Here is a 24,318-nt window from a genome sequence, read left to right as displayed (position 1 = left end):
GCTGATAGCCAGTAATTCGCAAATACAGTAGAGACTGCCTAAATTGGAAATCTTATATTATTATTATCAAGTGTATAAAATTTTAAATTTATTTTAAATTTTTGATTACTACAAAATTATTTGCTGTTACAATAGTATTTTTTATATACTATATACTATATATATTTCTACTATATTTTGAAGGGATAGATGTATGTGTAGTAGGCTAATATGGTTTAAATATTTTCATATTTTTTTATAAGCAAAAGTTGCTGAAAATTACTTTTGTTTATATATATTTCTGTTACTTTTTTCTTTTGTGTTTCTCTTATGTTATCTCTGTTGAACGTTCAGTAAATTCTTTGTCTATATGTTTGGTTCATACTAAAGCTAATCTGAATTCAAGTTTTTGGTCCTTGCAACACTACACGTACGTATCCTTTGATATCTCTAAGTCTATACATATTTATATTGTACAGATAATCCAACAAAATTAGTTTTCTTTTCTCTATCTATTTGGTTTGCTTTAAAGTAATTCCAATCCGCGCTCTAAGATCCTCAATATACCACTACAGTTCTCTCTTCACAAGCTCTCACGAGCTCCTCAATCGATGTCTTATAGACTGCGTATTGGATGTTTAGATGAGAACTTTATAAACATTCAGCGTCCTTGAGTGGTTTTCCTCCGGCTTCGATTCGTATCGAAGTCCTATTCACGACCATCCTCGTTTATATTATTTTCCTATTCTCATATTCATATTTTTTCTGATTTTCCCTTTGGAAACACTTTCATGATCATCATCTTTGCTTGCTCTGGGTCGGTTGTGACGTGGTTTAGGAGAGCCCTGACATTTGATTAGAGCAGGCCAGGCCATTTCCATGATTCTATTGCCACAAAACAGACGAACAAATTTTAGTTATCTTGAATTTCAATATAATTTTTTTTAAACAGAACTAAATTGCCAAGCGTACGAAAAATTAACTCTGAAAGTTTCGATTTTATTTTTAAAGACCCCCCGCCCCGCCTCCACAAAGGAAACCCTTCTCATTTTTCGGTAGATAGGCATACGGAAATACCCGTTACGCATGTACTAAACGCGGCGCGCAAAATTTGAAAAGTGCTTCCACTTTTAGTCTAAGGAATCAACACAAAGACACACACACACACACAGACATAGAATCAAACTTACCACACTTTTGCACACACACAAACACACTCATATTTGTATATATATATATATATATATATATATATATATATATTACTATAAATATATATATATTTTAGAGGAACCAACGTGCAATCGAGAACAAATCATGCAATCACGCCGTCAGCGTCCTGCCGCTGATGCCCCGCAAGCAGCGACTGTTGCGACGCCCAAGGACAACAGCAACCTGGAGCAAGAGGCGACATCGCCGCTCGACCAGATCGAAGGCGGCAGCAGCAGCAATAGCAACGGCAACAACAATGCCAACAGCAGCGGCAGCAGCGACTGCGACAAGCCGACCGAAACGGCGACCAGAGATTTTTTGGTCTCCCTATTGGAGTGTCCCGTTTGCTTTGGATATATGATGCCACCGATAATGCAATGCTCGCGAGGCCATCTCATTTGCTCACAGTGCCGGAATAAGCTAAATGTCTGTCCTGTTTGCCGTGTCCCGATGAGCAATATACGCAATCTGGCCATGGAGAAGGTGGGCTCGAAACTGATCTTTCCCTGCAAGCATGCCTGCTATGGCTGCCGTATGCGTCTCTCGTATTCGGACAAGAAGGCACATGAGGAGGACTGCGAATTTCGTCCATATTTCTGCCCCTATCCCGATGAGAAGTGCGTGTGGCAGGGTGCCCTGAAGGACGTGTACAAGCATTTTGTTAGCACGCATCAGAATGTGATCACCATGGAGGGCACCGACATCATCTTCCTGGCCACCAATGTCAATCAGGTGGGCGCACTCGATTGGACGATGATACAGTCGTGTCACGGCCGCCATTTTCTACTATCACTGGAGAAGGTGCAGTTGGGCGAGGGCTGTCAGCAATATTTCGCCGCCTGTCGCATGATCGGGACAATGCGCGATGCGGCCGACTTTGACTATCTGATCTCATTGGAGGCCAACAATCGCACTCTCAAATGGAAGTCCAAGCCGCGTTCCATACGCGAAAGTTTCGTGACCTATACAAATGCCGATTTTCTGGTGCTCAACAAATCTACGGTGGAACTGTTTTCCGAGGATGGAAATTTGGCGTTGAACATCATCATCAAGAGGGCCAACAACAATGATTAGAATAGAGAAGAACTCTGCATATATTGTGTATATATACATATATATATTTATATAACCATTTAATCTGCCATCGGTCCAGTTAAGTCTCAGCAGTCTCTATATATGCATATATGTATACATATGTGTATTTATCTATATTTTTATATATATGTGTATGTATATATATATACATATATCTATTCCTTATGTGCTCGCAAACGTATATAACTCGTAATGCTCCGTGGCCAGATGTCATTTCATATCTACCATGTCTGGGTGGCAAGCAATAACATAAAAAAAAATAATAATAATAATAGCAAAACAAAACTGGATAAGCGCTGATAGCAAAGCATATTTATGTATAAATTTCACTTGATCCAAAAACCAGATAATAATAAATATTGGACAAGTTGGAAACCAATAATTGTCAACTGTAACCCAATTCTCTCAGCGTCTTTTTTTTTTTTTTTTTTTTTGTTAACAGAAATTTCGGTAAACAAATTTTGTATATTTTTATTGCACATTTTATATAATTTATATCAAAGTCTGTAAGCATTGTCAATTTTTCAATTTTGCCGCCACAATGCAGTGCCATAAAATGTGTTTTTGGTATTTTGTTTGTCTGCGTTTCACTGTGAATGTCAAATTGTGGTTAGTCTTATCGATAACTACCTGCTACCTATCGAAAAACAAGCCAATTTAACTAAAATGCCAAAATAAACGTAAATAAATGCAATAATGGACGAAGTGGATAAAATTATTATGCACCAGCTGCAACAAATCGATGACAGCATCGAGCCTACAGATCAGTTGGCCAATTTCACACCGGAGCAGGTGGTACGTGCCGTTTCTAGCTGCTTGCTGGAAATCGATCCTTCGATGCAGGAACTGCCACGATTCTTGCCAGGTGGAGCCATGGCGCAGCGTTTCAGTGTGGCCACGACGTTGGCTGAGCGTTGCAAGGAGCAGGGTTATCGTGGTGACATTGGCTACCAAATCTTTCTATATCCCAACGCCGTGGAGCTGCGTCGCCTGCTGATGCATTTGATTGAGCGACTGCCGCGTGAGCGACAGCAAATCGATTCGGTTGATAAGTCACATTCCCTAAGTGCCCGGGAGCAGCTGCAGCGGGAGGTGCGCAGACAGTTGTCGGAGCAGTTGAAGGCGCCTTGGGTGCCCCAGTATTGTCGCACTGTTGCCAACAGGCGGAGGCAAGGCTGCAGCTGCCAGTGCATTGAGTTTAAGCCCCATCTGAATCTCAATGTGCCTGGGGCCAATTTTTTAGAGCGCAGCAAGGAAGTGCAACAGTATTTCGAGCAGTTGGCGCCCAATCTCTTCCAACAAGTGGATGGCACCGCTTTCGATCTCATTGCATCCGTAATGCACAAAAATGATTTGGAACGCTGCGGCGAGCAGGTGCCAAAGGCTGTGATGGCAGTGCCGGCTAAAGAGGAAGTGGGCGAGGTGCTACCTAGTCCTGGTCCGCTGCCAGCTATTAAGCAGGCGACCAGCAATGCAGAGACGGCTGCAACTCCAGTGCAGAAGCTGTCGGATGAAGTGCAGCAGCTGCGCACACAGTCCGAGCTGTTGTTGAAGCAGCGCAAGACGCTGAGCAACTGCATCGAAGCATTGAAGGCACGCGAATCTGAAGCGGAGCTGGAGCTGGAGCGCCTGCAGGCAGTGGTAAAGTTGCATGAGCGCAGCTGCCTGGTGCTAGCGGAGCCGGAACAGAATGTGGCCAAGCTCGAAGCGCTGCTGCTCGCAACCAAAGCGAAGCGGCAAACCCTGACGCAGCAGTGGGAGGAGTATCGTAATCCCCTGCTGAATACTTTGGAGAGCCTTAAGTCAGCGAAGGAAACGCAGCAGGTGCAGCGTGTGCGCCTGGAAATTGAGCAGCTGGAGCAGGAGCTGCTGGCCAGAACCCAGTTGCACAACGAGCTTACCCTGCGCAGTGCCACCCAGACGCAGCTAGCGCCGCGCAAGGAATACACTCGACGCATTCACGAATTCATTGGAAACATACGCAAACAGCGTGAGGACATCTTCCGAGTGCTGGACGACACAAGACAGCTGCAGAAGCAGCTCAATGTGGTTGCGGCGCAGCTGGAGCGTCAATTCAACTACACGGATGACCTGCTCTTTCAGAGCGCCAAGCACGATCTGCATGCGAAGAAGGCATACAAGCTGCTCGCTCAGTTGCATAGCCATTGCAGCGAGCTGGTCGAGTGCGTCTCCAACACGGGTAGCGTGAGCAAGGAGATACGTGAGCTGGAGGTCCAGATCGACAGTGAGAAGATGAAGAATGTGCTCGTCAGTTTGCAGCAAATAACGGGCGACATCCAGAAGTTCGAACAGCATATTCAGGAGCTGCAAACTCAAATACGCACAGTGGAGAATGCAATAACAATCACCTAACTATAACGATAAACGATAAATGATTAACGATATTAGTATATTACCATATTACTTATGTATTAGTGCCAATTAAAACAGATCACTTTCGCATAGCGTAGTTTCTTGTAGCCAATTCTCAATATTTATGCATTTTTTTGTTGTGTAAAATGCTAAATAAACGGACCTGATCAGTATATATATAAAGCAATATCCTTAATATTTCGGTATTTATATATTCATTTGTTTAACTTTTCGCTATTAGCTTTTTCGCGCTGTGTTTAACATTCGCTTAACCAGTGTGAATGGTCTCTTTGCCGGCTGCGCTCTCTTACTTTTACGCTCTTTTTGAGCATGCGCTCTTTATACCCTACATGAGTAGGTTATTCGATGTGAAATGTGAATATGTTGCATTTACAATATTTGGTAATATGTTCATGTGTATAAAATTAAAAAAATATATTACAGTTTATTAATATTTATTAGAACACTAATTTATACTGTATATTGGCTAAGTTCCCAAACAAACTTTGTTCACTTACATGGCAAACATAATTTGCAGCGCATTCACAGTTCGCCTTGACTAATCCATTTGTTGTTCTCTTGCTTTACTCCCTCTGGCTTTTGAATGTGAAGCGGCAGTTATAACTGCCGGCCCTGGACCCGGCTGTTAGTTGTTGCTCGCCTTTTGAAGTGTTTGAAGCTGCAGCGCGTTGGCGGCTGGTCGCGTCGTGTTTTCGTTTAATTTTTGTTGTTGATTTACTTTCGTTTGTTTTTAATTTAAAGTAAATTTCCAAGCAACAGGCACTTGGCCTGGACCTAAGTGCTCAGGCCTAGTGCTTAAGGGTTTCCCTCTTTTTTTCTTCTCGTTTCATTCTACTTCCAAAATAAAAGTTTAATTAAACTAAACAAGAAGAAGCAACATATATCAAAATAAAGTTTTGTTGTGTTGCTGCTGGGTGGCTCTTGTTGTTGTTGATGGTGCCGCTCCAGAACTCGTTTGTGGCCTAGAGTTTTAGGTTCTTTTGCATGCTGCCGCGATAACAAGTTTAACCGGTGTGCGTGTGTGCCGTGTGTGTAATTGTGTGTGACTGTGCTAGCGAGCCTGCCTGTCTGTATGTGTGTGTGCCTATGCTCTCCCTCTGTGCCTGTATGTATGTGTGCGTGTGTGTGCAAGCATTTCGCCTTCAACAAACTGTTGCGCTTGGTCGCTGATGACGTTGCCGGCCCTTTTGCCACTGCTGCAGGCCATAATTACAAAAAGAAAAAAAGAAAACAAAAACCGAAAAGAAACAGCAGCCGCAACAACAAAAAACGACGCTTAACCAATTGGCTTCCCAATTAGAATTGCTAAAATTCGTGCTGAAGGTCGTGAGTGCCCAAAACGAATTCGACTCCAATTGGCCGTAAGCCGGCCGGCGTCGGGTTTTCATATCGAATGATTTGTGCACTAAAAATAATTATGAAAACACGGCGAAAAAAAGAACTAACGGTACACGTCACACCAGCACTAGCGCCCAGGCCATAATTAAAATGTCAATAATATATATATAAAGAATAAAAATTGAAAAAGTGCGGTGAACTTATTACGTTAGCGACATTTTTAACCAACTACGCAATAATTTGCTTGAAGCTAAAAAATGAAGTTAAATATGATAATGTGAAAAAAATCTAAAAATGATTACAGTTGTCCCTCATTCGAATTGGAACTATAAGAAAATGTTATCGAACTCTAATAAGAATTGGGTTTCATAATTAAATATGAAATCAATTCTTAGCAATGTTATTGATATCTAAATAATTTAAAATATTTTAGAAAATATTAAATATTTATTAAAATTTATAATGAATAAAATATAATATATAATGCAAATAAGAAAAATTATTATTCATTATTACATTAAGCAATTCATATTAATCAAAAGTTCCATTTAGCGAGCGACTACTGTAAATGTAATAATTCCTCTAACAGCACATAATCGAAACAAATGCCTTGTAGCAGAGTGTAACAAAAAGCAATAATACAAATTAAGCAGCAGCAATAAAAATTAAAATTGCAATTCAATAAATTGAGTGAAAAACAAAGAAAAAGTGAAAAGTAAAAAAGAAATAGAAAATTATTAACAATGACACCATCACCCACGAAGGAACTCATGAATGCGCCCACAATTTCGCGACGACCGCGCGAGGAATTTGCCGAGAAGGTGAGTCCCACTTCCCTGACTTTCCCGACTTCTGCTGAGCTCATTCTTAGTGGCAAGTGCTAAGTGCTGAGTGCTTAGTCTCGAGTCCTTTGGGATAGTTGCCTTCAATTTAATAGCTGGCTATTTTTAAATGCTACCAAATGTGTGTGCTTCCTGTGCTTTTTATTGATCGCCCTCAAAGAGCAGATAGCGAACTAAATACAACAAAAAATAGAAGCAATCGAGAATGTAGCAGGCGGGCATAAACGATTGCATAATACTCGTTTATAAAGAACCAATATTTACCATCTTGATATTTTTCAATTGCCTATGCCTGGACAATGGATATATCATTTGACTCTCTTCTTATGGGGTTGCTTATAGATCTATTTGTAGATTAGATTAACTGTTTTCGACAGATATAGAATTGTAGTAGAATTTGTAAGTGAACATGTATAATACTTAAAGAAGATATTTATTATCGGAATATATAGTCGTAGAGTAGATATAAGATCTATAACTATCTATAATCTAAAAACATTATCAGACTGTCATAATCCAAATTCGGCAAACCCCCAGTACTTACTTCTAAATACTATCAGACATACATAGATATACGAATGTTTCAAAAAGAAACCTAACATACTCCTTTACCACACGATGAACGGGCATCGAAAAAAATGAAGTTGAAATGTGTTTTGTATTCTTGGCATGGCTAAAATGTATAAACATTTGGCGGGCTTTTGTTTGATTCGATTTGTTTGTGCAATGTACAATGTATATATACACTCCAGACTATATCTATACATATATACATATAATACACTACATACATATATTTATATAGACAGAGCACATCTGTATGTAAAATAAACAGATAGAGGAATATATCCATCTGTCTGCCCTATGTCGTAATTTAGCCAGTTGCCAGGTAATCGAAATGTTATTCATGTCTTAAATCACATGCCACATCAGATTTGTCTTTATTGGGGTCTCTCCAAGCTCTCGACACTCTCTGACTAATCATGTGGCATTTGTTCTGGCTCAAATCGATATCGCTCTTGATAAGATATAGGCAGATACCGTTAACTGATAATCGATTGCTGTGAACCAGTTGGCTCTCTATATGCGCATACCATATAGGTATTTGGGTCTATATAAACACTGTTAAAGCAGCGATGGATTATTTTATTGCTTATGATGTATCAGAAAATTCAGTGGAAATATCTTTAATGTTCTGGATGTGTGATTTATTTGCAATTTGCATTTTATTTGATTCGAAAAATTGATTGAAAGAAAAGATTGTTTATAAAATCTAAACAATTATCGATAGATATATAGCTTATTTTTCCTTTAAATATTTCATAATTAATATTAAATTATGAGTTTATAAACAGATATTTAAATTTTTACTTATATCAAAAGTCATTTCTAAAATTAGTTTTGTTAATGTTGCAGTTGAGGTCATTATCGATAACAATAGAGCTTAATGGATATGATGCGTGCTAAAATTAAAGCAGATTATTATTTATATTGAATATTTTCTTGTACTTAGTCAACGCGATAAGAAATGAACCATTTTCTAATAAAGGTGCATAAAAAATGCAAAAGTAACAGTTATCGATAACAACATGGTTATAAATTTATTGCCAAATGATAACAAACGTATTTGTATTACTTATTGGAAAAAGTGTGAAATGATATGTAACCTTTGTACTATTAAATAACTAGGAAATTGTTTGTATAGAATTTTAGAGGGAATGATCTTAATAAATCAAGAGTATTATTATATTTTCCAACCCTAGTCAAAGGGTATGTCCCATCTACATATAAATCATTTATAGATAATACTATAGCACTGCATAAGCGGACTTCCCAATTAGACCAACTTATTATTTTACTTAATTATAGATCATATTTTATATAGTAGAAACCCCAATTTAGTAGTAAATCATCTGTGTAATATCATTAACCAGGGACATATTCCATGCCATTTGTGTTGTTATTTTGTACTTTTGTTCTCTGTGCATTGCATTTGCACTGACGTCAAAAATTCATTTGGTATGCAAAATACAAAATACACTCTATATATATATATGTAAATATTATATTTATACGATAAGTACAACAATAAAAGCAAGCGAACAACAAATTCGAAGCTTGAGTTAAACCAGAGGTCAATGAGTTATAATAAAAAAGAAATAGAGAGAACTGGAATTGTGTCGAAATTCTACTTTGATTATAATACGAATAATATACTGCTATATATTTGATCAGAATATGGGAGTGTTCTCTATAGACTTCTTACAGTTCCAATTTGATATGTTAATCAGATTATTTGTGGCTCTTTCGTTGCTTTCACAAAGATATTGTCAACGCATTGCTGTCAGAACTTTAAATAAGATATATTAATTTGTGTGACAAGCAGGGAGAAGACACCGTGGCAGAAACCATGCCAGAGGGCACATAAGAATAGGTTACTACTGACTGAGAGATACTTTCGGATAGTTCTTAAGAGAATGGCAATGGAAGAGAGCATTTGAAATATATATTTTAGCCGGCCAGTCTACTGCAGTCTTTGTCTACTGCTCTAAAACTCTCTGGAATTGACTAATCTTACCACGCCTAAATTACACATAAGCTGCAAGGGGTATACCCATTTCAAAATCTGATTGGTCATTTGATGTCTTCTAGATATTCGGAATGGTTATTTAAAAATATATTTTAGCAACACTTTTAGATAATCTCTCAAAGAAGCATTTTGAATGATGAGCAAAAGAACTGTTGAATTATAGCTAGAGATATATAGATATAGATTTTATGGAAGTTATAGATGTTTGCGAATTGCCACGCCTTCACTGGGTGTGTTCATATTTAAGCTAGCTAATAATGTTGCGATGAAGTAATCATAAAGATTTTTTGGCCAGTTTGATAAACTTTTTCTAGGGAAAAATTCGAGCTGAAACTTAAAATTTTGCATATAAGATTAGTCTTCTTCTTCTTTAACTTAGTATAACTTCCAATAAGTAACTGATATCTTTCAGTAAGCAATAAATCGCATATACCCGTTTCACTTACCCAAACGAGTATAACATTAAAAGCCGTGGCAATCAGCAAAGTTGTTGTTTTTATATATTTTATTTGGCTGATTGATTTGCAACATTTCGCAGTCGTGAGGCGCAGTGTTAATTTCATTTGAACCTGAATGCAGATCAATCAATTTCTCAGGGACCTGCGCAAAGTTTTAAATGAAGTTATTTACCCATACTTATATATTTGTTTTTGTTTTTGTTTTCGGTTTTTTTTTTTGTATACCCATGTAGGTTTTTTTATAGTCCAATGCAGCAAAGTTTTGATGGCATTGGCCATGAAGAAATATTTGGCGCGCCTTTAATGCGTTTTGCTATGGAGGTTTATTTTATATATATATATAAATATGTATGTTGTATGTGTGTGCATATGTTTATATGCCCAGTTCGGCTATCATCAACGCGATTGTCGTGCTAACAGCCAATTTCAAATATTCTGCATATGTGTTTTACAAAAAACAGAACAAAACCGAAAAAATTGAAACAAAAAATAAAACATCAACAAGAATTTCAGTTTAAATTGTGAGCCACATAACGACATGCCGTGCGAAATCTGATGCAATCGATGAGATCATCAACAGAACCTAAAGAGAACAAGAACAACAACAAGAGAAGCAACCACAGCAACAACAACAAGTCTATATAGGTATATATACAGCCTAAGCATATCCGTACCAGAATCGCGTTTTATATTACCCGTGCGTTAAGCTCACACGCGCGTAATGAGCCGGGCAATAATAATAATGCTAATGACAATCATAATGATAATGTTAAAGCTTACAATGAAAAGCTCGTTTAATTGCATAATTTAGCGAGGCGTTCGAGTTAAAGATTTTCGATTTCTTAGACGGGGCACTTTGCATTTATCTGCCACAGAATTTGACTCGATTTACACTCTTGAAGCTGTTATACCCTGTACAGGAAGTGTTTCTGTTAAATGGGGTATATTTATTAATATATTAATATTTAATAAATAATTATAGTTATAGTATTTGACATAGCGGTAATACCTCTTTGACCTTATCTATATCTCTAGCGATTATCAATTATATTTTTAATAGAAAATATCATTGGAGAATATATGTAAGTACTTTATTTTGCATCAAAATATTTTTTAGAGTTCGATTTTAATGGTTTTTCACTTGGTAAAGCCTATTTAGAAATCTTAATAAAGCGAAAAGAATGGGGAGATGAATTACGAGAGGATGAACATCTAAACATTACAAAATGTTTTACATGAAAATATTATGAGTCAGTCAGAACTTAATACAAAATTTGCTGATCTATGCAGAAGTTGCCAAAAACTCGTTGATCTGCAGCAAAATTTAAACAAATTGCCAAAACATACTCAAATATTTCGCTGATCTTTGTCAAATGATTGGAAGTAAATAACGATCATAAAATTGTAAGGCATAAAGTGAATTTAGTTTTTGGAATTTGAAAGGCTTTAAGTTAACATTTCATTATGAGTCATTTGAGATCTTCAGCATCAGAATCCGGTCTGCTTGAGTAGTGTTCATTTATATATCTCACATCATTTAAATTATACATATATAAGTTATATTTTAATTTTATTTCATACTGCATCTTAACTAGGAATTCCCGCCTTAAATTACTTTCAGTTCCAGCTAGAATTTCGCAATTCTTGTATGCCAAGTCAAATCTGATTTAACATTGCAAACTATAAAGTTTAACAAACGACCTTTGCTTCGCTTGACGCTCATAAAAAAAATTATAATTAAAGAATTTTGTTTTATAACTTTTATGGTTGAGTTTTTTCGCAACTATTTATTTTTTGTTTAATTTTATTTTTTTTATTTTTGATAGTTAACATATTTGGCTGTCCATTGAACTCGGTGGCCATAAATTGATTTAGCATAACGAGCTGTCGCCTTTGCATATATATATATGTATATATATATATATTTTTTTGGGTATTTCGTAGTCCAAGCAGCAGTGCAACTTTTTTGGTTGCCTTTTGCTGCTGCTGCTGCATCATCGTGTTGCATGAGTCGCCGCGAGCCCCCACCCCTTGCCCTGGCCATCATCCTCACCCTCACCCTCGCTCTTGCAACTTTCAATTTCAGCCGCGAGTTCGTGTTCTCGTCGGCATTTCTGCTGAAAAACTATGGCTATGCCATAAACTGAGTCATCAGCAGCTCCAGCAGCAGCATCCAGTGGCAAACAGGAGAAAGAAGCAGCAGCAGCAGCAGCAGAGCTCAGAGCTCATATTCAACATGAAATATATAAACAAGTTGAGGTCTATAATGTGTTTAGCTTAAGTGGATATTGCGCGTTTTGTGGCTAAGCTAGGCGAGCTGATATGTATCTGTATATATAGTCATATATACTATATATCTTTATGTATGTATATCTATGTATATCGCATGCTTTGCTTATTTGCGTTTTAAAAACCTTGCACTTTGCTAAGTTACGTCTCGCAAATTGACAACTTTGACAACTTTGTCAACTTTTTAATTGCATTATTAGTTTTCATAGAACCAGCTTCAGCAGCGCACAAGCCAACAAATTATATATACACATATATATGTAGCTATGTCTACCTTCTAAGGAACTTAACACCCGCCCCTCTTTACGCGTGGGCATGACTATGGCTCTGGCTCTCAGCATAATCATTCGCTGGCCTGGTAATTGTTGCGTGTCGCTCTTATATTTCCCCTGGGTGTGTTAGTCCAAAAACTACGTTCAGTTACGCACTGACTGGCCACAAGGGGCAGAGTGCACGATGGCACGGGGCACGGGGCATGTGGCATGTGGCATGTGGGGGACTCTTCTATCAGCTAGATAGCTAGCGCACCTTTTAGTCGCTTTTTTGCCAGGTGGCCAGCGGCTATTTTTTCTTTGCTTCTGTTTTATTTGGTTTTTGGCCAGTTTGGCTTGTGCTCCGACCCGGTCATATCATGTGGCGGTGTTTGCGCAACGAGCCGGTTGCACGAACAGCGACTAGCCTACCCCTGCAAACAGTGCGTGTCTTAGCGATGGGCGCGTGCCTTTCGATATAGATTACATACACATATTATTATAATATATAGTATTGTATACATATGTATTAAATTGTTTCTCAAATCCAAGAACTACTTCCAGTTCCTATTTTAACAGAAAAATGTTCAAATTTGTCTTAGGGGAATTATTTCATAGATAATTTCTAGGGCGTTCAATAGTCTAATTGAACTTCATATAAGGAACATCAATAATTCCTGCCTGTATCAAGTGCCGACTTCTTGAAAACTAAACAGAGTTTTATACACTTTAGAACATTTTCATCATAATTTGTCTGTCAAATAATTTCTAAATCTATAAATTTTACATGTATTAGTGTTATAATAATAATTATTAAAATTATCGCACTAGTACTCCTCTCTTTTTCTAAAATACTGCCTGGTAATTTTAGCATAGTTAGTAATATTTAAAGTATTTTAAAGATTTTTCAAATGGAATTCCTCCATGTTCAAAATCACAAACATAAGAACCTTAAATACTTAGACCTCCACTTTTAGCATACCTAACTAACCAAAAATTGGAAAATTATTCGTAATATTTACCATTTGCTGACCTTCCTCCACTTTGCTTTTAATTCGCATTCATTTATTTTAAGTAAATTTCTGGAGTCTATCCTCTAACATAGAGAGAAAACACGAGTCTCCCCTAGTCTCGTGTCACGTTTATCGCATCTCTTGCTTATTTATTGCCCAGCCGAGTCACTGGGCATGGCATTTGGCGTGCGTGCCGCCTATCAAGAGCGGCGCCCGGCTCATCTCATATATGTACACATAAATATTATATGTTTGTATAAATATTATGATATTCATAATTTAATTGATTTTTTTGTTTTTAATTCGTTGATTGCCTTTCGAGCTGCTGGCCAGCATTTCGCTAGTTAATTGCAGTTTTTATTTGTTTGTTGATATTTTTAGACACTTTTGAGCTGAATCGGGCGCGTATTAAAAATAGCAAATTTATGTTAAATTGATTCGATCATTCGACCAGCTGTTTGGCATTATCCATATCGTTGGATTCAGATTCAACTCACGTTACTCCCCCGAGTGCCAAATGGCGTCAATTAGCATTAGTTGAACATTTATGAGACGTAAACAGTTTCGTTTCTCATTGCAATATTTTGCAATATTATTGCAATTTGTTTAGCTTAAAATACGCTTCAAATATGGCTAATCACTTGCGAAGCCAACGCCAAAACAGGTGAGCGGACAAGAGAGCGACACATCGAAGTTTTAATACCCTAGAATGAAACAAAGTGAAAGTGCGTATAGGTGGGATAATGATGATAATGATAATGATAGTGATGACAAAAATGACAATGAGAATGACAATGACAATGAGAATGAGAATGACAATGACAATGACAATGACAATGACAAAGACAAAGACAAAGACAATGACAATGACAATGACAATGACAATGACAATGACAATGACAATGACAATGACAATGACAATGACAATGACAATGACAATGACAATGACAATGACAATGACAATGACAATGACAATGACAACGGTAATATCATTGTTAATGATAATGATAAAAATCGAAGCAATTCCTGAATTAATACTAATACTAATTATGATAAAAGCAATGCTAACGTTCATACCCAATTGTGAATGAGCGGGGGGACCTTATCTATAAAGTCTAATTATAACTGTGCGTAAACAGTTTTCTTTTCTTTCATTGCTCAATTGAAATTTTCGCTGTGGCCTTTGATAATTGGCAAAGTTTCGCCGCCGTCGCGCAGCGCAAAGATAACGGCTAAGAGAACGAGTTATGTTTGCCAATAAGTAACTTAAACAAAATTGTTTTACTTTTCTTGCCGTTGTTGTTAAAAATAAGGCTCGACGTCATCACAAACGCAAACGCAAACGCGCAGCGCTAACTGGGCAAAACATTTGGATTTCGTTAATGGTCCAACTACTCGAGCAGCACTCGAAGCCGGCAACAGCTCGACAACAATTCGAGTCGAGTGTCTGCAGCGGTTGCTGTTGCAGCTGCTACAACCTCGACTTGTCTCGTCTCGCCTCGCCTCGTCTCTATCTCTTTCCCTTTCTCCGTTCCCCACATTGCCTCATCCAGTTAAACGCCATATGGCCTTTCTCCAAAAATTCAAATAAAACAGTCATGAGGCACGTCATGAGCCTAACCCCCCGTGTGCTCCCGGCTTGTCCCCTGCCCCATGTGCTCATAGAGCGCTGCAAGGCACTCGTCATGCGTGCCACTTGGCACCTATGTAGATAAGAGGTGTGTGTGTAAGTGGCAAGAGGGCAGCTTGAGGAGTTCAGGTATGGATGGTAAAACTATATACATATATGTATATACTAATTATATAATAATATACTACTACTATTATATATTGTACTATTTTAGCAGTAGTATATTATACTATTGTAGTAGTAGTATGTTATAATATAAATTTTAAATTCATATCTGTATATCCATTATATATTAGCCTGGGACTCAAACCTAAATATCATTGCTTAGTCTCATATCTATCGAGTAGCTATCATATTAGCTATATATTTATATTTACTATTTTTATGCATATTATTCCTATACTCAGTATCATTATTTTTCATTCACAATCATTCATTACTATAATCGTATAAATTTCTTAAACAACCCTCGCTTCTAACTATCTCTTTGTGCCAGAGTCTATTTTGTGCGCCGGCTAGCTAAGGCTACGTGCATTGCCGGCAACCGGTCACGTTTATTGTTGTTGTTTGTTGTTGCTGTTGCTGTTGCTGTTGATGTTGCTGTTGCTGTTGTTGCTGCGGAGTAGGAGTCCGAGTTCAAGTCATATTCGTAGGCAGTATCTGTGTATCTGTGGCTGCCGCTGCGGCCTCCGAGGTGGCCCCATGGAGACCAACTGATTGTGTAGCTGACTAGCTCTAACTGGCTGGCTGCTTGACCAGCTGTGCCCGCTGCTCATAACTGTAAAAACACGCTCGCCCACTTCCTTGGAGCATGGAAAGTGGAGACTGCAAGAGCAAGGCAGAGGCAGGGGCAGAGGCTGGAGCAGAGGCAGGGGCAGAGGCAGGGGCAGAGGCTGGAGCAGGGGCAGGCATTGTCCACATGGCGTGTGTTTGATTTTTAGGTTTCATTTATTGCTTCATTTCTAGCATTGTTGTGCGTGTGTGCATGCATTTGTGTGTGTGTGTGTGTGTGTGGGCATGTCATTGGCAGGCTATGTGCATGTGTGTGTGTGTGTGTGTTTAATTTTTAATTGTGCTAAATGTGCACATAAATATCAACAGAGATAAATACAAAAGCACGATATATATACAAATGCAGCAACAGCAACAACAATGGAGACAATATTCACAATAGACTCGTACAATTCACAATTTTCAATTTCAACACCCACCCATGATTTGGCTTATTTGCGATTGTTGTTGTTGTTGTCGTTGTTGTTGTTGTTGCTGTTGCTGTTGCTGGCATGAATGGGGCGAATATGTGAGCTGCCTTTTGTTAGCTGACATTGGCACCAGCAGCTGTCAAATGTATCTATGTGTGTGTGTGTGTGTGTGTGTGTGTGTGTGTGCCTGGGTATGACTTAATAGCTGATAAATAATGGCAGACGCCAGCGTAAATGTTCGTCACATGTGCGTCTGTCTACTCTCTCTCTGTGTGTGTGTGTGTGGGCAAAATGCATTTCGAATGTATCAAATGTTCGTTGGGACCCAATCAATGCCGATTCGATTCGTAGATACAATTGTATCTCAAGGGATAACAAGATACATTTTGTTGTTGTATTGTAAAATAGAGATAGAAGAAAGCAATCAAAATGTTACTGTGTTGTTGTTGTTGTTGTTGTATTGGCGCCCACTTATGGCTGATTTGGGCCATTCACGAAAATTGGCCACATTTTGGGACAAATATAATATATAGAAATATATACATATATCTCTCTGTCTCTCTCTCTCTCTCACACACACACACACACTCTTTCATCTTTAGAGTGTGTGAGTGAGAGAATGAGTGAGACAGACTGCCTTTATCTGTCTGTTTATCCTCCACTTTAACCGCATGCATAAATCTCACTTTTAATTTATTGCATTTCGTTCTCAATCAATCAGAGATTTCTTTTTGTTAATTTAAGCTAAATTATTTGTGTTTTATTTATTGTTTTAGCCGATTTGAATTGAGATTTCGTTTATTTTCTTTTCGCATTTTTAAATAATTCAACAAGTATTTGAAATATTCGCATAAACAATTTTCATTGCACTCATTTGTGCTCCATAATAAACACATTTGGCCTTTGGTAATATTTCTTTGGATGGGTCTATATACGAACTTTTTTTACCCACTGCTGCGTGAGGCATGTGGCACAAACCGCAAATTCTCGATAGCGGGCTAACTCTAAAGTTGTAGAGAGAGAAGTTAGGAAAGAAGTGTAATTTATAAAATTTGTATGTAATGCGCAAATTATAAAGTTGGAAATTTCTTAAACGGCAGATCTTTCTTATTGAGAAAAATTTGAATTTCAGTATTATTATCTGATGTTTGTTAATTTTTTCTTTTTAATAATTATAAGATTTTATATGCTCCTCATAATTTGCATGATTAAATTTTTTTTATATATACATATATATTTTTTATTATATATTATTCAAATATAAATTTAAATTTAAAATAAGTTAAATTAATTAAAAATATATAATAATTTAAATATAAATATTAAATACAAAATATATAATGATATATATAAAATGTCTCATTAAATTTTGTTTACATTTTTTTTTTTTTTTATATACGCTTACTATAAAATGTCTCCTTAAATTTGGCTTAGGCAATGAGTATATGTACATATGTATAGTATACCCTATTCCTCCGCAATAAAACACATGTCTGGAGCACACCTCGTTCTTTGCGTGTATGTGTGCGTGTGCCTGCTTCTTTGTGCGTGTGTCTTGCTCCTCTTCCTCGGGATATGTGTGCGTGTGCGTGTTTATGGCTCTGCAAATGGCGTGAACTTTTTCGCATCGCCCGCTGCGATTCCGAGATTGCTCGGGTGTGTGGATGACTTGATTTTCCTAATGGTAGCTGGCCTCCACTTACCATTCACCATTCACCGTTTGCCATCCAGCATTCAGCATTTCCCATTAGCCATTTATTACAGCGAATTTCAAATTTCACGATATCTGCTGCAGCCATTTTCATTGCCTACTTTGGGGCCGCTGTGGTCGGGCGTTAAGTGCGCGCCTAAAAGCAGGCAACGATAAATTCGACGTGAGATCGGCTTATCGATGAGCCGAAAATGCGAGCAAACAAATAAATACACATTTTACACGGCTGCTGGTCAACAAATTGCCTTTATTTAACGGCTTTCATAGGCATTAATATTCATGTGGGAATCGAACAGGTGTACTTAATCTGTTTAATCATCAGCATAAATAATTAAATACAAACAGCTGCGGCTGCTGCTGCATTCAGCGCTGACTGCTCTGGAGATACAATCTAATGACTGCCATAAGCCGTTTATTTCGCTTGCTCGTTGTTGCTTTTGTTGTTTGCGGAATCGGAAGCGAAGCAAATCGAATGGCAGACAATTGCGTGTGTGTGTGCTCACACGAAACTCAATCACTCATTAAGTCGAACAATGAAGCGTCTAGCATCAAAAGCCATCGATAAGTGTAGACCAGAACGCGGCACAGTGGGGCAATGCTGTGACACAAAGTGATTATCATAATATAGTAATGTAGTAATCATTATGTAAAGTCTGTAAGGCGATTATATTTTAATGAACAAATTATTCGTAATGCTTGTTTTCTGATCTGTATATAAAGACGTCACAAAGACGAGAGTAAATTGAAGTGAAGGAAAAAAATTTTATTATATAAAAAAATGTAATATTTTTTAGATAAGACTATAACTAAAGATCTTTGGTTCTATATTCTTTTTTTACTGCTCTTATATTTGTCTCTCTCTTCTGTTTGTCAGAGGGCAACTGACTGTTTAACGTTTGTTTCTGTCTTTATCGCCTTTTCTTCATTTGCTCTGTTATTTCTTTCCTTCTTTCTTCTTTTTAATTTTTTATGTAATTCTCTTTTTCTCTTAATCTGCTACGTTAGTCCATTTCTCGCTTCCTCTCTCTCTCTCTCTCTTATTTTCGTTTCCTATTAGCTCTAATTTTTTCCGCGAATAAGTAAATTTTCCTCTTATTCTCTGTATCTCTCTTTCTTTATATAATTCTCTTTCTATCTCATTTTTTTCTATATCCCAATTCTCACTTTATCTTATTCTCCTTCTCTCATACATTTTTCTTTGTTGTTATTTTCCTCTCTCTGTATTTATCTATCTTTCCCTTTCTGTCTCTGTCTTTCTTTTCCTGTCTCTTTTTTCTGCCTCTTCTTTTTCTCTCGGTCTCACTCCCATTCTTTCTCTCTCTTTTCTGCCTGTATTTGTATTTAAAGAATATTCTATATCAAAATTATTTCGCTTGCTGTTCAACAAGCTTGAACCACTGTGCAGTGTTTTGTCAAACAATTTAACTTTGTTTTAGTTCGCACTTCACACAAATAAACAAAGCCCCTAAACACAGCAGAGGTGTTGCTGTTGTTGTTATTGTTGCTGTTGTTGCAATTGCTGTAAATGAGCTGTTGATGCTTTGCATCAGATAACAAATTAGAGCGCTTTCTGCTTGCATAAATTACGAAACGAAGCATCTGAGTTGAGAATTGGGCACAAAAACGAGTTTTGATTTGTTGTTGTTGTTGTTTGACTTGTAACGCCCACGCGAACAGCTGCTGATCGAGTCACTCACTCACACACACTCACATACGCACGCACTCGGCTATAGCCATTCGAAATATGGTCATAATAATAAGCACGATAATGACGTTAAGTATACGCCAAATTGGTCAAAACAAAAAAGTGGAAAAACAGCGCCCGAACACGAAGCGAACTGAAACGAAGTCTGAGCGAGCCGATTGCCGCAGAAATTCTAGTGATCCGCATAATGGCTGAGCCGACTCAGACAGTTGCTCCGTGACAGTTGGCTGAGACAGACCAGACCCAAGGCAGAGACCCGTTACGCGCTTCGCTTTTTCGCACTTGAACTTTGCGCGGGCTTTAAACCGCGCTCTATCCGCCCCGCCCCCGCCCCGTCCCGCTCCGCGGCTCGTGTACAATGTCATTTTTTCGCAACATCCGCTCCTCGCTGGCCTCGTCCCGCAAGAGTTCGTCGCGCGACACGACGCCCGTGCGCAGCTGCAGCTCTCGGCCGGCGAGCGTGATCAGCTCACGGCGTGGCTCGACGACGAGCTCCACGCTGCAGCGCGGCGACACCTTCATACTGAATGCCTCCGACGAGGAGCAGCAGCAGCAGCAGCAGCAGCAGCGCGGCAATGAATCGAACAGCAGCACTCTGGAAAAGAAGTCAAAGAAATCGAAGGTGTTTAGCAAATTCAGCACATTCACGAAACGCAAGAAGCAGCCCTCGCCCGAGGAGGTGGCCAGCTACGAGCACCATCCCAGCGACACCGCCACGAATACCTACTACAAGTGGCGCAACGACGGCGATCGCATGCTCGACTACGATGCCCATGCAGATCCGTTCAATTTCCTGTACGAGCAGCAGGGCAAGGGCAGGCAGTCCGCTGGCTCGCCGGCCGACGGGATGCAGCGGCAGCCGAGTCTGGGCTCCAGCTCCAGTGGGAGCTTCGATTCGAGCACGTATCGCAAGAGCAAAACGCCGACGCATCTGCGCGAGCAGCTGGAGCAGCTGAAGACCCACTCGAATGACGATCTGCTGGAGGAGGAGGAGCGCGACAAATACAAAACGGTCACACTGAACAGCTTTCGCAAATCGTTTCGCGACCGACTGCTGCAGCAGCAGCAACAGCAGCCCCACAATCCCGCCTGGTTCGTCGAGGTGCCGCCGCCCGAGGCGAGGCCCGAGTCGAACAGTCAGCGCAGCGCCTCCAAGGAGAATCGTCCCGACTTTCTGGTCTTCGACAACGATAACTATCGGCCGCAATCGCGCTCCCCGCTGCGCGATCGACCCTCGCGCTCCGCCACCCGCTCGCCCGTCAAGCGCAACGAGACGTTCCGTGTGGCCCAGCCCATGCTGCGTCGCATGTCGCCCTCGCCCACGCCCACGCCCAAGCCCACGCCGCCTGCCTCCGCCATACGCATCGAAATCAAGAACTCCATATTGCCCCACTCGCCGGGCCGGCTGGTGCCGGTGGGCGTGGCCAAGCCGATGCCCACCACGGAGTACTACGCTCAGCGCCTGCTGGCGAGCAGCCAGGCCAGGCAGCAGCAGCAGCGGCAGCAACAGTCGCACTCAGCGTCGCAGCAGCCGCAGCAGCAGCAGCAGCAGCAGCAGCAGCAGCAGCAGCAGCAGCGCGGCGGGCGTTATCAAACCCTGGTGCACATCGGCAGCGAGCAGGGCAAACTGTCGCCGGCGCCTGCCCGAGGCCGCGCACCCACCCGCGTACAGCTCTACGGCAGCAAGCCGAGCAGCAGCCGGCAGCAGCCGACGCCCACCTACTTCGGCGGCCACTACAATGCACCTGCGCCCGTCTCGGCGCGACCCCTGTCCAGCTCGCGGCAGAGTTCTGGGGGCGTCGCGACCAGCAATTGGGGGCGTCGCGAGCAGCAGCAGCAGCAGCAGCCCAAGCAGCAGCCGCAGCCGCAGCCAATGCCACGAGTCACCCACGCAAGGCAGCGCAATCGCTCGCCAATCAAGATTCCATGGCGTTAGATCGAACACTCGACTGAACAGCTACGGCTAGAGCTGGGCGCGTGACACGAAACACGAAACGAGACAAAAACAACAACTATATGTATATAAATCTACATTAATATATAAAATACAACTAATAAATGAATTTTAATTTATGAAATATAACAAAAAGGAAAATTTTTGGCTGAAATTTCCAAGCTGTGATTTGCTTAAAGTAAGACACAATTTTTCGTTGAGTGTAGTTACACTAGAAGATTTTAATTACAATAGAAATTCTTTATATTTATATATAGCATAATTATATAACCTTTGTTTACATGTAACACCTGAAAACTCTGCTGCATTCGTCATGCGATTTGGCACGCCTCTGGCACTAAATTGCATAACGACACGCGCTCATCTCCCGTTTGGGGGGCAGATCGATTTGCGTCAGTTCCAGGCGAATTCTATTTATTTTTGATATCAATTGTGCCAACAAGTGATTCATCTCCAAAGTGTCCCAAATCTCTTTGGGACTTATTGCTCTTGGGTGTATAAAAAAAAAGTTTAGATCAAGTAAACAAGCACACGAAACAAGACAAAAATAGGTAGACCATGTAGAGAGAGAGAGAGAGAGAGAGAGAGTGAGATAGGGGAGGTGCGGTACAGAGAGAATGAAAACAAATATAAAGTGTGTTGTGTAAATTGTTAATTATCATTTATTTCGGGCCTCAAAATCTTTTTGACCCACGGCAACATTGCTGCCCAGTTTCCATCAGTGAGATATGTATATAGATAGATGATATATGTATATGTAGATATCTGGTGGTGTAGTTGCAGAGCCATTAAAGGCAAAGAAACAAGTGGAACGCATACACAAAATCCACATTTATTCATATGTATATATATGTATATACATTCACATGAAATCGAATTCGTTTGCGCACTTTTATTTGGTCATTAATTATGGCTACCTTTATGCTGTTGCCTTTATAAAATTTTTAAGCATTTTGCATACTCCGACTTTACTAAGTTATTATTATAATATTTTTTTGGTAAATATTTGCCAAACGAATTTCAGTGCAATATTTCCTGTTGAGTTTCCATTTTTATAATTTTTATAATCATTCAGGAAACTAAAAAGAGCAGCAATTAGAGCTAGAAATGAGAAATTTGAAATTTGGAACATATACACCTGTATACGCTCGTATTATAAAGTGTCGAGATTGTGCTAATAAAATCGAAAAGTGAATTTTTCGCTATCTCAGAAACTATAATAGTTCAAGTGCTAGAAAGTGGTATTACCAACTGGGGTATTTTTCCTAAATTTACATTTAAAATTTATTTTATGTATAATATTTTATTTTATCTCTAAATACACAATACCCTCTTTTAATCCCCTTTTTTTATTTAAGCATTTTTTAATATATATTATCTCTTATTAATTATTATTATGTGCTTAATTATTTTAAATTTTTTTACACTATTCATTTAATTTTGCTTAAAATCTTAAAAATCTCTTCCTAAATGCTCTTCAACTATTTTATTCATATTTTCTGTGTTGCGCAATTCTTAAACTTTGAATATTCTTATTAGTTTAGCGCAAACAATGTATAAATTTTTGGTCAATATTGGGCGACGCGTCGCAAGTGTCGGGGAGTTATTGGGTCTCTCGGCTGACTAACTGTGCATGACAATAGATGAGCGTTACGTGACGAGCATTCGACTCAATTTGACTGCCTGACCATATTCTGTGGGGGTTGCTTAGAAAGCAGATGCGCTTATTGTGCGAGCCCTATTTGGCTTGACAGAGTTCTACGCGTAACGGCATCTACTATAGATATAGCATATATGTCTATATAGACAGACGTACGAGATGACGTCAACAGTTGATTTGTTTGTGCGCCTTTTTGAGATGCTAAATCAAACGAAATACGGATATCTATATACATATGGATTAGGGCATAAATGATTTAAGCCAAATATGAGTATTTATTAGAGCTAAATGAATCATAGATACGGTTATAGTATATATATAGTATATGTATCATATTGTTGCTTGCTCGTTCGACTTATAAGCCGACTCGATCGATCGTTTCATTAAAAGTTATTCAATGAATGCATAATCAATGCGCTCATTTACAAGCAATTAGCAAGCAGCTACATTGAAGGCATTCCCTAAATGTATTTATTATTAGCGGTATTCCCTAGAATGACATTTTTTTTGTATGAAACATAGACATTGTAGACTTTTTGCAATTTATGTAGGTATATACATATATACTATGTTAGGGGCATTCCCGCAACCAAAACGTTTCTCAATTGCATTATACTTAATTCTCGGAAGTTGAGCTGTTCATGTGGCTCAAGACTTAAAGGTAATTGAACCACAACCTTTTGTGGAATAATTATAAATGCATTAGTCTCTTTGTTTGCGGTCAGATTCGGTTTGATATTTCGTAAGCCCACATTCGATTATGTTTTTTATGAAACACCTTCGCTGCTGAAACTCTTGACGTGTCACTCAAATATAACAAACAAAACTTCAATTCATCTTTAAAAAATCAAACTATTCAAGATGATGAAAAGTCTGCTTAAACAATAACAACTTGAAGTCCAATATTGAAGATCTTTCAGAATTGAATCTCAAGATGATCTGAAAGCGGAAACGTTTGGATATTATTAGATATTATATATTAGATATTATATATT

At 38.9% G+C, this 24,318-nt stretch overlaps 4 protein-coding genes across 7 annotated transcripts in view; all 4 read left to right on the top strand.

Moving 5' to 3' along the window:
- The first annotated feature begins 237 nt into the window (after positions 1-237).
- Positions 238-2,686, top strand: LOC6581598 (probable E3 ubiquitin-protein ligase sinah). Of its 2 annotated transcripts, none has more exons than XM_015161936.3 (2): positions 238-409; positions 1,268-2,686. In XM_015161936.3, exon 2 carries the CDS (start codon positions 1,297-1,299, stop codon positions 2,263-2,265), a length of 969 nt encoding a protein of 322 aa, XP_015017422.1. In that variant the 5' UTR covers positions 238-409; positions 1,268-1,296; the 3' UTR covers positions 2,266-2,686. The 2 variants fall into 2 exon arrangements, with proteins under 2 accessions (XP_015017422.1, XP_002007324.1); XM_002007288.4 differs by lacking the exon at positions 238-409 and adding an exon at positions 830-1,034.
- Positions 2,687-2,868: 182 nt separating this feature from the next.
- LOC6581597 (coiled-coil domain-containing protein 22 homolog) lies at positions 2,869-4,834 on the top strand. The gene has a single exon (XM_002007287.4). It carries the CDS (start codon positions 2,983-2,985, stop codon positions 4,657-4,659), a length of 1,677 nt encoding a protein of 558 aa, XP_002007323.1. The 5' UTR covers positions 2,869-2,982; the 3' UTR covers positions 4,660-4,834.
- Positions 4,835-5,318: 484 nt separating this feature from the next.
- LOC6581593 (four and a half LIM domains protein 2) overlaps positions 5,319-24,318 on the top strand; it is a 67,427-nt gene continuing 48,427 nt past the window's right edge. Inside the window, exons 1-2 of the mRNA XM_015161928.3 lie at positions 5,319-5,420; positions 6,571-6,839. Coding sequence (XP_015017414.1) covers positions 6,762-6,839 — 78 coding nt within the window. The 5' untranslated portion in view covers positions 5,319-5,420; positions 6,571-6,761. The remainder of the gene's footprint in view (positions 5,421-6,570; positions 6,840-24,318) is intronic.
- On the top strand, positions 19,907-21,845 carry LOC26528452 (transcription factor SPT20 homolog). Of its 3 annotated transcripts, none has more exons than XM_044009742.1 (2): positions 19,907-21,241; positions 21,278-21,845. In XM_044009742.1, exons 1-2 carry the CDS (start codon positions 20,068-20,070, stop codon positions 21,643-21,645), a joined length of 1,542 nt encoding a protein of 513 aa, XP_043865677.1. In that variant the 5' UTR covers positions 19,907-20,067; the 3' UTR covers positions 21,646-21,845. The 3 variants fall into 3 exon arrangements, with proteins under 3 accessions (XP_043865677.1, XP_043865675.1, XP_043865676.1); XM_044009740.1 differs by having other exon boundaries at positions 19,909-20,014; positions 20,047-21,845; XM_044009741.1 differs by having other exon boundaries at positions 19,909-20,018; positions 20,051-21,845.

The sequence above is a fragment of the Drosophila mojavensis genome, unplaced genomic scaffold, assembly GCF_018153725.1.
Source record: "Drosophila mojavensis isolate 15081-1352.22 unplaced genomic scaffold, ASM1815372v1 contig_74, whole genome shotgun sequence".
Lineage (NCBI taxonomy): Eukaryota > Metazoa > Arthropoda > Insecta > Diptera > Drosophilidae > Drosophila > Drosophila mojavensis.
The sequence above is the reverse complement of the archived record's forward strand: the minus strand, read 5'-3'. Positions and strand labels throughout refer to the sequence as shown.